This window comes from Pelecanus crispus, chromosome 1, assembly GCF_030463565.1.
Source record: "Pelecanus crispus isolate bPelCri1 chromosome 1, bPelCri1.pri, whole genome shotgun sequence".
In the NCBI taxonomy this organism is placed as follows: domain Eukaryota; kingdom Metazoa; phylum Chordata; class Aves; order Pelecaniformes; family Pelecanidae; genus Pelecanus; species Pelecanus crispus.
The window spans coordinates 13,949,188-13,962,438 of NC_134643.1; the positions used below are offsets into that span (position 1 = coordinate 13,949,188).

The 13,251-nt window shown below is 40.0% G+C and overlaps 1 protein-coding gene across 2 annotated transcripts in view; it reads left to right on the top strand.

Annotated features, from left to right (window-relative positions):
- MAGI2 (membrane associated guanylate kinase, WW and PDZ domain containing 2) overlaps nucleotides 1–13,251 on the top strand; it is a 772,173-nt gene that overhangs the window by 742,160 nt on the left and 16,762 nt on the right. For both annotated transcript variants that reach the window (XM_075708348.1, XM_075708359.1), the window contains one exon: nucleotides 8,627–8,765. In XM_075708348.1, the coding sequence (XP_075564463.1) occupies nucleotides 8,627–8,765 (139 nt within the window). The remainder of the gene's footprint in view (nucleotides 1–8,626; nucleotides 8,766–13,251) is intronic.

Here is a 13,251-nt window from a genome sequence, read left to right on the forward strand (position 1 = left end):
AAAATGTCAGTATACTAACCAGATCACATTTATCTATATAGTCATTGACAGCTCCAGTGACCTGCAATAGATCTGTGAGGAATGGCTTCCCTCTACAACAGCCACACTGACCCTTCCCCACTATATCATCATTATCCATGTGCCAACTAACCCTCACCATCCTTATTGCTTCTTTCCGTCTGCTCAATTGAACATGAGATTCGCTTGGTTACTTTCCAGGACCATCCTTAAAGACTGGTGTCACACTTGCCACTTCCCATTCCTCTGCTACTCAGCAATTTACTGATTTAGGCAGTAGATTACATCCTGTAGTTACTAGTTCAGCAGCTTCAAATCCAAATTTCTTTAGAGTCAAGGATGAATGCCATCTACTTCTGGTGGTTTCTTACTATCCACTTTATCAGTTTGTTCTAAAATCTTTGCCACTGACCCTGTTGTCGGACTCAGCTCCTCAGACTCACCCCTGTGGTGAGCAGACCCTCTGCAGGAGTTTTGCTCCCCTCCTCTTCAGTGAGCATTGACGCAAAGAATGCGTCTAACTTTGTTCTGCGGTCTTTTCTACCTTGCGCCCAAACTATCTTTCAAGATCTTGGTTCTCCAGCAGGCTCCACACCTCTGGTATGCTTGAAAGCATATTCTTAGCTCTTACATTTTAGCATTTTTCCTCCTCAAAATATTTTTGTGGTTTTATGCTTAACTTGTCAGGGTTTATGTTCTTTTCTGTTTTGCTGTTTGGATGCAACTTTGGATGAAGCAGTCTCCATGAACATTTATGCTCAGGCTTCTCTATAGGATCTATAAAATCACCTTCTCAAATCTTGAATTTGCTTTGCTTTTGCCTAATGGGAACTGCCTGAGACACTCAAGAAAAGACCAGAAAATTTTCTTCTTCCTTTTTAACAGTCTCTACTGGTTCCCATCCATGATGGTAGTGGTGAAGTACCTGCTATTAATATTACATTATTCTACAATGAGTCATCTTAGCTCTATTTAAAAAAAGTAATGGTATATCAATTAACTCCAGTAGGATAATTAATTTTTCTTTTGACACCTTTAATTCACATATGCATGGATTATTTTGTGGCAGTGCTGCAGAAGACATCAAGTCTACTGTAGTAGCAGAAGTCCACTTTGCTGTCTTGTTAGCCACCCACAATTGCAAACTCCATTTCTCTCTCCTGCTCTCCCCATTCTCCGCAGACACTTGGTCATGCACATTTTCCACTTGCCAAGCTCTTTTTCTGTAATAGCACTTCTAATGTTTCTTCCTCTCTCAGGAAAAGGTGAAAAAGTGAAAAGAAAAAAAGCTAGAGCACCTGCTGAAGAGTGGTATGAAAGCCATTTCGTGCTCTGCACCAGCTCAGTCCATGTCCTATGGCCCCTCTCTTCCCCGCAGTATGCCCTCCCTTTTTGGGCAGGAGGCAAGAGTGGCTTTCTGCAGGAACAAGGAGCCGGGCATTTCCAGGGGTAAGAAGCCGCAGCTGTTTAAACAGCTGGTTGGCAACAGAAAAACAGAGTTTGTGACTCTAAACCTTCATGGGTGGTTGCTTCAAAAGTGGTATGTGTTACATTACTGTAATTCCTCCAAAGAGAAATGCCGTGCCTCTTATTGACACACCCAAGCTCATGTACTTAAAATGCACTGGAAGGACTCCAAGACTAGAAATATGCCATAGTTTTGCTCAGGCCACACATTACACCTGGGATTTCCAGACAGTACACCTTCTCTGCCGTGAGGATATTTGCACAGCACATATCCAGCCTGTGCCTAACTCCGGGCAATGATATTAGGGCTTGACAGCACTTGGAAATTCACCAAAATAGATATTCTGGAGTTGCTATTCAGTCTCCAAGTACAATCTCTCAGCCTTTTGGACTCATTAACAATAAGAGCAGCAACAAAAAATATGCAAAAAATGTTTCAGTTATAAAACTAGAATGCCCACATAAAAGGAATTAAGTGTAATTAGTCTCTTTCCTGAGGTTTAATTATAAAATGCATTAATAAAATGACAGATAGCAATGCCCTCTGCACAAATCATTTGAGGCTGCTTTTATCATTAGATTTCCTTATTTAACATAGAATGAAAATGTGCATACACAATTAATTTCATTTCATGCAACCAGGAACTATACACCTGCTTAGAGACCATTCCTTACGCACTGACAGAGGCAAACGTACACAAGGCTATCATTAGTAGTTTAAAAGTACATTTGAGTAAGGAAAAACCTCTTTACTACATTAAAGCTGTATGTATTTCCTTCTGATTTAGCCTGCTTCTGAAATTCTGTTTGTATGTGTGGTTGGCTTTTTTAACAAGACAGGTAATAATTACTATAAAACATGTCCAGAACAAAGACTTTGCAGCTAAACTCACATGTACTAGAGGCACTTTATTCTAATGATTCGGAGAAGCTTTACAATTTTCTTTCTAATTAACCTATCAATAGTGATGTCACTTAAACACTCCTTAGGAATATTATCTTCTCATTATTGCCAGAAAACATGCTGCCCAATTTTATAGCTCAGTTGTTCTTACACATGGATGGAGCGTCTGAATTAACTTGAACTGAAACAGATTTTTTTAAGAGATGTTTCCCATACACACAAACTGCTTTCATAATTACATCTAAATCATTAATATTCAACTTTAAAAACATTACGAAGGGGAGAAGCATTCAGTGTTTACTTTGTACTTGCACACTGTAAGAATATAATAGAGGACCATTCTCTTTATCAAATGCCACTGGGTCAGGAGGAGAAGCGGTGGGTTTGAGTAGGCATTTATCCCAAACAGCATGGACATTCAGCCACGGCCATGTTCTGTAGGAAGAAAGAAACACAATGCAAAATCGGTATGTGTAAAATTGCCAGATTCATAGCTGCAAAAGTGTATATCTTCAGAATAAATACAGCTCAGGCAGCAGCCACACAAGCTTCCCAGGCTGGCTTGCCAACGAGCTTCAACCTTAAGCCGGTGGGAACATCTGGAGGGTGCGGAGGCCGATCACTCCAGCTTTGTAGTCTTTGCTGAAGACTGCCGGGAAGGTTGCAAATCAGAGGTGATGCCGGTTCAGGAGGTGTCCCGCGATGCAGGGCCTGCTGTTGGGAGTGGGAAGGGGTCCATTGGTTCATTTCACGTGACTGGCCACCAAACAGCTGCAGCCTTGCAAAGGGATGCGTTCACTACAGCTCCGCACATGGATCCCGTGTAATAACACCTTGAGCCGAAGGCAGTCTGTGGCTTTGTGAGATTAAAATATTGGATTTCAAGGGCTGCGCTCTCAAACCTTTCCCCTGCTATTTGTGGATTTAAAACTTGGTGATTAGGATGCATGCATCCTCTCAGGCTGTCAGGCAAAAATTGTACCTGAATGGCATGGGAGCTGAAGGTATTATTTTAGGGATGACTAACTCTCCAGATGTGGAGAATTGTTTTTGCTGTTAATTTCTTGACAAAAAAATGAAATCCATAAAGTGTGAAATGACAAAGGACCTAAATGCCATGCAAAATGATAAAGTTGCTACATTGAAGTTTGTCTTGTAAAATATTCTGGTGTTTCATCTGAAAAGCTTTATATCTCCACAGAAGGCAGCTTGCTGAAATGCCTCTTAAAAATAATGGTCTGATATTCAAATGTGTCACTTTAACACACCCTGTTAATGTCACAGGGTCATACCCAATAAAACATTTAGATGCTCAAAGCTTGATGCTGCAACACCTGTTAGGTGGCTGGTGTCCTGCTAGATGCAGAGGGAAGATGAAATGAGTCAGAATGATATCCAAGCAGTCTGCAAGGAAAGTGTAAAAGGTAACAAGAAAAGGTGGCATAAATATATTAAAATAAATACAAAGAACAGGAAAAAAAGAGGTCCATTGCTGGGAATGTGGAGAAGGCTGAAATATTCAGTGCGTTCTTTGTATCAGTCTTCATTGAGATGTTCAGAAGGACCATAAACTTACTACCTCAACTTCAACAAAGAGAAGTTATTATAAATCAGAATAAGGAAAAAACTGTTTAAAGTATACTTGGATTCAAGTCAACTGAACCTGCTGATGTTCGTGTGTGCTCAATGACTAACAAAAAGTAATTTCAAGACTATTAATAATTATGTCCAAGAATTCATGGAGGACAAGAAAGTTAGTAGGAGACTAGAGAAAGGAAAACATATTCACTATTTTTAAAGTCAAATAATAGAGAAAAGCTCCTTTAAATTTCATTCTCAGAAATAATCAGTGACAAGTTATCAAAAAGTTGAAAAAATCCACCAACGTGTAAATTGTGGAAAGCAAATCTTGTCATATCAGTCTCATTTTCATTTCTTATTTCTGATTTTCATTTTGATTCCTTTGTGGAAAATGGAGAAGGAGAATGTATGAGGCATCTTCTTTTCACTTTTCAACACCACCTTGTATTAAATTCATGGAAACAGGATGGGGAAATAGACTTTAGGTGGAATCACTGTAATGTGGTTACTGAAAATAATCCCTCTCAAAAGCTGCTCTGAAGGGTTTGCTCCTGAATAGTAATTACAAGTATGAATTACAAATATGGTTCTGAGGGGTCTGGGATGAAACCAGCTCAATTCATTAATTTTATTAATTATTGGAGACCTATTCATAAATAATAAAATAAAATTTGCTGATGCCAAGATGTCACTATTCATAGAGGGTTTAAAAGGACTTTGAGGAACTGGCTTAGATTTCAAAATGAAAATTTCATACTAAAGCAGTCAATCTGATAAAATTCACTGAGGTGCACTGTGCTCAGTTTAAGGCAGAGAAATCAGACACACAAAGTAAAATGGGGGATAACTGTCTAGACAGTACTGTTGGGGATAATCTCGGAATCCAAGTTAACTGTGAGTTGCAAATCTGATGTGTTACAAAAAAGCAAAGGTCTCATTCTGGGAAAATTATTAATAAGTGTTTCTCCCACATGGGAAGAATGTTACCATTTTGATCTGTTCTGCCTACCCCCCACCTTAGTAATATCTCCAGTTTTGAGACTGCAGGCAGACTTAGAAGGATCCAGAAGAGAAGTATAGAGAAATGTCATGTGTGGTATAAAACTGCAGGAATCAACTGTTGAGCATGAACAGAGAGTAATGAGGTTCCGTATAATAGGCACTAGGTTCTTTTCAGACCTGTTTCTATGCTTACCATTACCTCTGGCCCCACCTTGGTACATCTTCAATATGTGGGTATATCTAAGCTACTCTTAAAAAATCACTGGATTTAAAAGACAGAAATAGCCCCACAATATCTAAAAATCTATTCTGCAATAGAAAAGAGGAGAGAGCAAGCACGTTTGAATGCCTGGATGGCGAGAAAGTATACAGCATGGTTTCCTCCCATATCAGACATCAGAGAAACTACATCAGCAAGAGGAAGGAAGGCGAGGTTATAAATGTTTAACTGCAGAAAAAATAAGAATAGGAATTTGTACCTTATTAGGCACATGGGGAGCCACTCCTCAGTTAAGGTTTTCTCTTTTGTGTGAATTCCCCAGATATGAGTGTAAAGTCTAAATGAAGCTTTTCTCAGGGCAAGAGTATTGGCAACTTTTCTCTTCTGTGGTGTTTTTTCTCATCTAATCAGAACTGGGCTCTGACTGCAAAGGCAGCGTAATTCAGTTATGTATCAGTCAGCCACAAGACACAAATGCATGGAACACAATTAACCCGCTGCTCCTGCAACTATTCATTGTACCTCTGGTCTCACACCTCCTCATATAAATTTCAGAGCCCCTAATTTTCACAAACTTGTTTCTCTCCTTCAGTCACATAACCAAGATGCTGGCTTTTCTTAAGCTTTCCCAAGTTATTTGTGCATAAGATTTTATATTAAAAGCGGGAACTATCAAATCAGCTACATGCTGCCCACAGAGAAAAAAATATTTTAATCCACTGATATACAGAAAAGGTTACATTAATACAAGATAGTTCCTGCATATTGACCAATGGGAACAGAAGAAAGGCAAACAGCAAGGGAAGAATGTGACATTAGCTTAACCTTTTTACATATGAAACTATATTAAAATATCTTTCTGTCCTGTTCTGTAGTGCAGAGGATTTTATCTGAAGGACTGTGCATACTTTGAACAGCTTTCATCAGTACTTATTTAAATGGCTATTTATCAAGGAGTGTTAAAAACACCTCCTTCATTTGATCTAATCTGTCACTCAAAACATACTAGCAAGAGCATTTTAAATACCTTCTGCAAAACATAGTCTGTCCAGGCAACATGACACAAAAAAGAGCTGTCTTTAAGGCTTTGGAAAATCTGAGTTTACTTTTACAGGATTTTTACCAGGGTTTAATTGTTTCATGACATTTAGAAATAGGTTTTCCCAAACTGGTTGAATTTTGTCTGTATTTGGCCTGACTAGTATCCTCGAGGGAATGCCACAACTCCATCTTCTGTCTGTGCTACAGAAGCGGTAAGAGGGATTTTCCATTTTTGTTCTGAGTGTGTGCAGCAACTACATCCTACCAACCGCTCCAAAAGTCAGGGTGATGCAGAGCTCTGCACGGCCAAACCCACATCTTTCCACGATCCAGAGAGCACCTGCGCTGTGTGTCACTGTGGCCTGGAGGTCATCACAAGTGTCTAAAAATGTGTACTGCATGGTACAACCAAATGCATTCCTCCTAACAGAGAAAATCTGCTAAGGAAGACATTTGCACTGCAAACATAAGGCCTTTTTGCAAAAAATAATCCTGATTTTTTTCCCCCGCTGCTCAGTCTGCAGCATTTTTAAAGTGTGATAGCAAGGCTGAGAGGTTTTATTCGGATCAATGGTTTTTTAGTTTAGTAAAGTACTGGCATAGATTGTGTACAGGATCCTGGGAGAGTTCTTAAAATAGGCTGCAACTCCTATTGACAAGGTATGAATTCCTATTGAGAAACACTGCCATAATGCTTTTAGTGGCATTCTTTCTGTCTCTGAACAAAAGTAGGGACTAGATAACTTCTTGACATCCCTTCCAGTTTTCTTTGATGCTAGGAGTCTTGTTGACATTTCATATTATGCACATTTATTTGGTAAATACTATATTTCAGACTCAGGAAGGAAGGAAAGCCTCTGAAGGATTACACTTTTAGTTGACAGAAATACAATAGTAGCAAAGAAAACATACAAAACAGAAAACATTTCAATGTCTAAGGCCAGAAAAGAACTGGTTTTGTCAAGACAGGCTTGTAAGAGGAAAAGGAAGTGCCCATCATCTTGAAATCTGTATAGTCTCCTTAAAACCCTCTCTAGGATGCATGCAGCATTGTTATTTTAGCGTAGTGGATATGCACGGTGAAGAACCCATAGATGCAGACCAAGGCAGGTCTGATCCTGCCAAGCAGAAGTGCTCCTCTGGCACTGATAAATGAGTTTGCTGAACCCACTCAACTGAGATCCTCACGCACTCCTCTAGGCTGTCCATCACCTGGACCTGCACCTCTACCAGCCCCAGGAGATGAGCCCTCCTTCTGGGCTTCACCTGGGTCACCCCTGCGGTGGGGCTGGGAGGCTTCTGCGATGCAGCTGCAAAACATGAACTCCAAAGGCTGTGGTGCTGCTAATACAAGGCTCACACGTCACCTTGCTGTGTCTCTCAGTTAACTCTCTCCCAAAATAAGTGGGTGGCTGTGGTATTGCAGCACCAAACAAGCTGTACAGCTGCTGTTTACTACACGTGCTGTCTGCCGTGCTGACCAGGCACAGCAGAAAGCAATTGGTCCCCTATTCATTGAGAAGGTTTCCAGAGTCGAAAGCTGGCTCTTCTCTTGGAGAGAAGAGCAGAACCAAAGCATCCCGGTGAGAGGCAAAGCTGGGAGGGAGATCGGTGTGGATGGGAGACACAGCCATTGGTGCCCCATTTTATGGCTGTAGAAATAGAGGCAGAAAAATAATAATGAAACTAACTCTGACTGAAAAGCCGGACAGAAGATGATTTGCAGAGGTCTATAATCAAAGCCCTGGAGTCCACCGCTCTAACTAGATGGCTCAGCCAGGGGTTGTGCTTACTCCAAGCAAAAACCTTCTGTGGATAAATAGTCCAAAGCATGTTCCTGTAAGAACTCCAGCAAATCTGTGTGACCTGTGCCACAGCCACTTATTTTTCTTTGTTTAATACTTTGCTTCATAATAACTCCTAATCTGGTGTAAAACTTTGCTACCAAGATTTGGATACTCAAATGATGGGTCTTTGTATTTGTGCTTTGAGCCTCTTTTTTCTCTATGAAAACAGCAAGTTAGATGCAGCAAAGGTCTTCTCAGGCCCGCACAACACTACGAGTTGAAGTGTAGCACAGATAATATTTCCAGTGATTCCAACGTAACAAGCAATTCAAAAAAAACCCTCTTATGTGTAGAAGACATAAGGCGAGTTACAAATGCATTACACTGATTTCAGCAGAAGACGAGCAGCATTTGATATACCACATTCAGAATCCACTTTGGAGGTTATTTAATCTGCCAGTAATATCCCTCAGACAGACAGGAACAAATTTACCTTGATGTGTCTGTCTGTCATTCAAGTAACCTGTGATCCATTGAATATGTCTCTTTCTGAAACGCTCATTTTACTGCAATGCTGTCTGACTCAATATTCTTCTTACCTGACAGGTAGGAGATCAAATAATTGAAATCAATGGAGAAAGCACAAGGGACATGACACATGCCAGAGCAATAGAGCTAATCAAGTCTGGTGGCAGGAGAGTGCGACTGTTGTTGAAACGTGGAACAGGCCAGGTGCCAGAATATGGTGGGTTTTCATCTTTACGTTTTGCTATGTTCATGAACCTATATAAATTAATCATATTGCTTTTGAGTTAAGTAACAATTGCAGATATTTATATATTGTAATGTCCTGGGGTACATTAAGCATGGGCTTAAGTGCTTACCTGAGTACAGGTGGATTTATTCATACGTTTACGTGCTTCCTTGGCTCAAGACCATATAAGTGTGTACATCACTGTCGTCTACTGCCCTCCTGACACAGGCAATGTCTTGTAAGATGCGCACTGGGGGAAGCACTTTGAACTCTTTAGGGGACATCTCTGAGTGTGCTGGGAGTTGCTCATTTGCCCATAAACTGTCCTTTTCTTCCTCTATTGGTACTTCTCTGCACATTTTGAATCACAGCAGATGATCTTGTTGCCATGCAATGCAGTCATTCAGATTTAAACTCAAAGCATTAACAAGAATACACTTCTTTGAGAACATCATCTGTTATATTATCTCTGACAATATACACAGATGATCAAGTAGAAGCCAGCTCCAAATAAAAAAGAAGACTTTGCCCATTGTGGTGAGAAAGCAAGATCCATTCTTCTCATGTTTTGTTTCAGGGGGACTTCTGGGACTTTTTTGAGTATTTCAGAAAGTGTGAGTCATTTAGACAATATAGAAACCTTGTTTCACTACTGAAATGACAAGAAGTAAAAATAAATTATCCAAAGGTAATTCAAAGACAAAAAAGCTCTTTTTTTAAATTGAAGTCGGGGCTTACTCTAAAGAATGGTGTGACGATGTCATATATTTACATAAGTTCTATGATGTGCAGAGCTGGGCCTGAAATCTCACAGGAAAAGGGTTTTTTTAATGAAAATTCCTTGACTTCCTTATGCTAGGAGGTCCAAAATTCTATTAAACTTTTCTAATGTTGCTTTTGAAGTGCCACCATCGTTTCCCATTAGAATCAGAAATTGCAGTAGCATATGAAAATTCAAAGCAATACTTAGGCTTAAGTGTAGGTTCAGGTCAGTCTTTGTTACCAACATAAATTCATTACCTCTGTTGGAGACATTAAAGTCAGCTCCACTGAAAGTCAGCACTTTGCTGGCTGTCAGTATACATAGTAATTGCACCAGTTTCTTCTCTAAACTAGAGCCAACTCTGTGGCTGAGCAAATAACTTGGGACAGTGCTTGTTGCATTTTTTCCAGCTCTTAAGAGCTTCTGTATAAGGACAGCAAGGATGGGCCACAGCCCGCTCATCCAGTGATAAAGTTAGTGAGTCATACTTTTGGTGAGTAGGAACAAAGCCAAAATGGCTTTCAGGGATTATGATAAATTAGTACTAAGACATTTAATATCTATTTTAACCAGTGTACAATCCTTTCAGGGAAACCTCCAACAGAGATTCAGATCACCTCCAAAACTCTTTTGTGGGGAGAAGCACATCAGTTTTAATGGAAGAACAAACAAATGTCCAGGACTGATAGCAGTAGTAATCCTTCTCAAATAGCAGAACCATATACCAGCAGTTCTCTGGTTCCTTAGAAAACAATTTAATCTAAGGGGAGGTCACAGGAGGCTGCTGTAAGCAAAGAATCTATTACAGTTCAGACCCACTCCAGATCTCACTTTCTTAAGATCCCAGTTCTGGATGGCCCTTAAACCTAGGCTCATGGGAGATCCAAAATAAATTTCTGTATTTATATAATGTTATAAATCTGTACCTTATTCCAGAATCATAAGAAAATGTAAACAGATGTAAACATGTAAACAGCATTGTTTTGGGAAAACAAATCCCCTGAAAGGTATAAATGTGCACAAGCCTTCCCTTCCCCAGAAGAAGATGATTAGGAAATACAGATAAACCACTACAAATCCAGGCAAAGTTTATAGTGCCAACAGAAAGAAACAAGATGACTTCACAGGACTGTTTAAAGCCATGCTCACCATTCGGAAAGGTATTTGGAATACTTAGCATTAGTTGTGTAAAAATGCAGCTTAGTATGATGTAACAGTTGCTACAGAGAAGTGCTGTTTAATCAGATCATTTTCCTAGCTGCATCCCCAGCTTACAGCTCTGTATGGGAGGAGAACTAAGTAGCTGTAATTGAAAGCCATGTTGTCTTACTGCACTGAAAAAGCAGTAAAAGGGTTCTGGAATTACTTTCCAATGTACACACAACCTACAGAAAGCATCACAGCAAAGGATAACATCCGCAGGTCTGCGGTTCTTAATATGCACATTACACAGGCAGAGAAATGTTAGTGCTGTATCCAGTCTGCAGGCAGAATGGAAGCAAAATAAGAAGATGCCTGTTGAAATTAACTGAGATATTAAAATCCTCCCTAGGACATTTCCCAAAGCAATGAGAAATACTCTAAGAACAAACAGAACATGCACATAACAATGAACAGCAGCCTGCTCAGGAAGTTAAAAACAGAACTTAACAAACAGAGATTATTAAAACTGGAGGGTGTGCCTCGAGAAGGCCAGAATCTCAAGGGTAAGTCATCATGCTGCAAAGAACGTCTGTCAGCGTATTAATGGCAGGGACCCCCAAAAAAGACTGCCCTTTTCAAGTAATGGAAAACAGAATGCAGAGAAGGTTGTGATAGTAAGCTTGAGGACAAAGTGGTCCTGACGACTGAAAAAAACTCGACAATATTTAGTGGTTCCCTTGTCTTCCCACCAGAATTGGACAGCTGAGATGTAACAAGACTAATTGGAGCTTTTTTTACTGAAATAATCATCCTTTTTTTTTTTGTTTTAGCAAGTACCTGTCAGGACCATTTCTTCTTCTCATCAGGGTCCAGCTCTGGGGACCATCAGTGCAAAATAAGACTTAGTTGAGTATAAAAATACAAGGCCGGAGGACTGAGCTGGTACCTGGATTGCAACAGTGGTGTGCAGCAGAAGTTTAGGGAGAAATAAAAACAGAGCAAGTGTACCAGGGTCCTTTCCTGGATATTCTCTCTCAGTCTCTGACGGGTGAAATGGTCAGGGACTTCCCAAGTCAGTGGTAGTAACGCTGTGTTTAAAGGCCTTTCCAACAGCAGTGGCATTCAGACTCACAGCATTAAAAAGAAGGAAGCTTACCTAGAACAGCCTAAACCAACCAGCAAAAAAACATCACATTATTGTCTCCCAGTCTTCAACTTTTTTATTTTCTTTGTGCAATATAATCAATGCTTTTTAAATTCCAGAGCCATGTTTCTGTTAGTACAAAATATGGTGGTATATATTTAAGTGCAAGAAATACCAGTGTTTGAATGATGATGTGGTTGACATCAGTAGAAGCAGTTTTAAGGAAAAATCATCAATGGTAAGAAAGTGATCTGTGAAAGAAAAGAATGTGTATTGAAAAGAAGAAAGCACTCAGTGAAGAAACAGAGAACTAGCTCCTGGGATAATGTAAATCTTCTGAATGAGTTATGTCAGTTTATGCTGCCTGAAATCTGTCCCTACAAATACATCTCAGAAAATTCTGGCTGAGCTGAAGCACTATTCAAACCTAGGGGAAGAAATAAAGTATGTTGCAAATGCATCATTTACCTCAACTCCAGCTGCTGGTTTTGCTCGAAAATAAATGCCAAAGATCCCAGAGCACTTTAGAGGGAGAAATCCCCTTGTAGCATGCATGGTACCATCAGAATATATGGGAAGGAGCACGGATATGATTAATGCTCCAAAAACGGTAGCTGATTTCACAGCAGGGTGCAACAAAAGAAGCTTAGAAAACAGATGTTTTATCACCCAGCACCTCAGAACATGTTTGCTGAGGATAAGGATAACCAGAGGAACTGAGCTTCCACTGAAAGTGTATTATCACAGCTCATCCAAACCCAAAGACCATCAACATCATGTTTCATAGGAAACAGTCTGCCAGCCATGTTCTCCAAAGAACCAAGTCAGAGTAAGAAATCATATTACTGTGTAAGAAAGACTAGAAGTACTGCTGGGAATCCTGATCCCAAAGCGTACTTAATGCCTGTGGAGTCTGGTGGGAGGTAGTATGAGGTTTCATACATGCCACAGGACACAAAACTCACAGTCATCACTGTAGCACTGAGCACTTCTCAGACCAGCATTAAATACAATTTGAATGAAATGACAGACCAAGATTTTTCTTGCAAAGCCTGCCTAATTCCCTGTGTATGCATCTACCTAAGAGATTATTGACTTCAGCAGGAGCTACTGGGTGTGCAGCACTTCTAAAAATCTGTCTGCTCACACTGTGGAAGCCTAATTACAGATGCTCATATTTTTCAGGCCATAGCCATAGCTAAGCGCCATCAGAAGGACATCTACATTGCACAGCCAAGCATTGGAATGAAGAGGCCTCCCTAAAGGCAAAACATGGGAAAACTGTTCACATAATCCCAAAATAGTAACATTAAAGATTAAATAAAACTAACAAATCACAGACTCCATCCAGCAATGAGCTCCGAAAGAGGCAAGTTAATTCTAATGATGGATCAGCCCCAGGAAGCTACAGTTTTCCCTGAGAACAA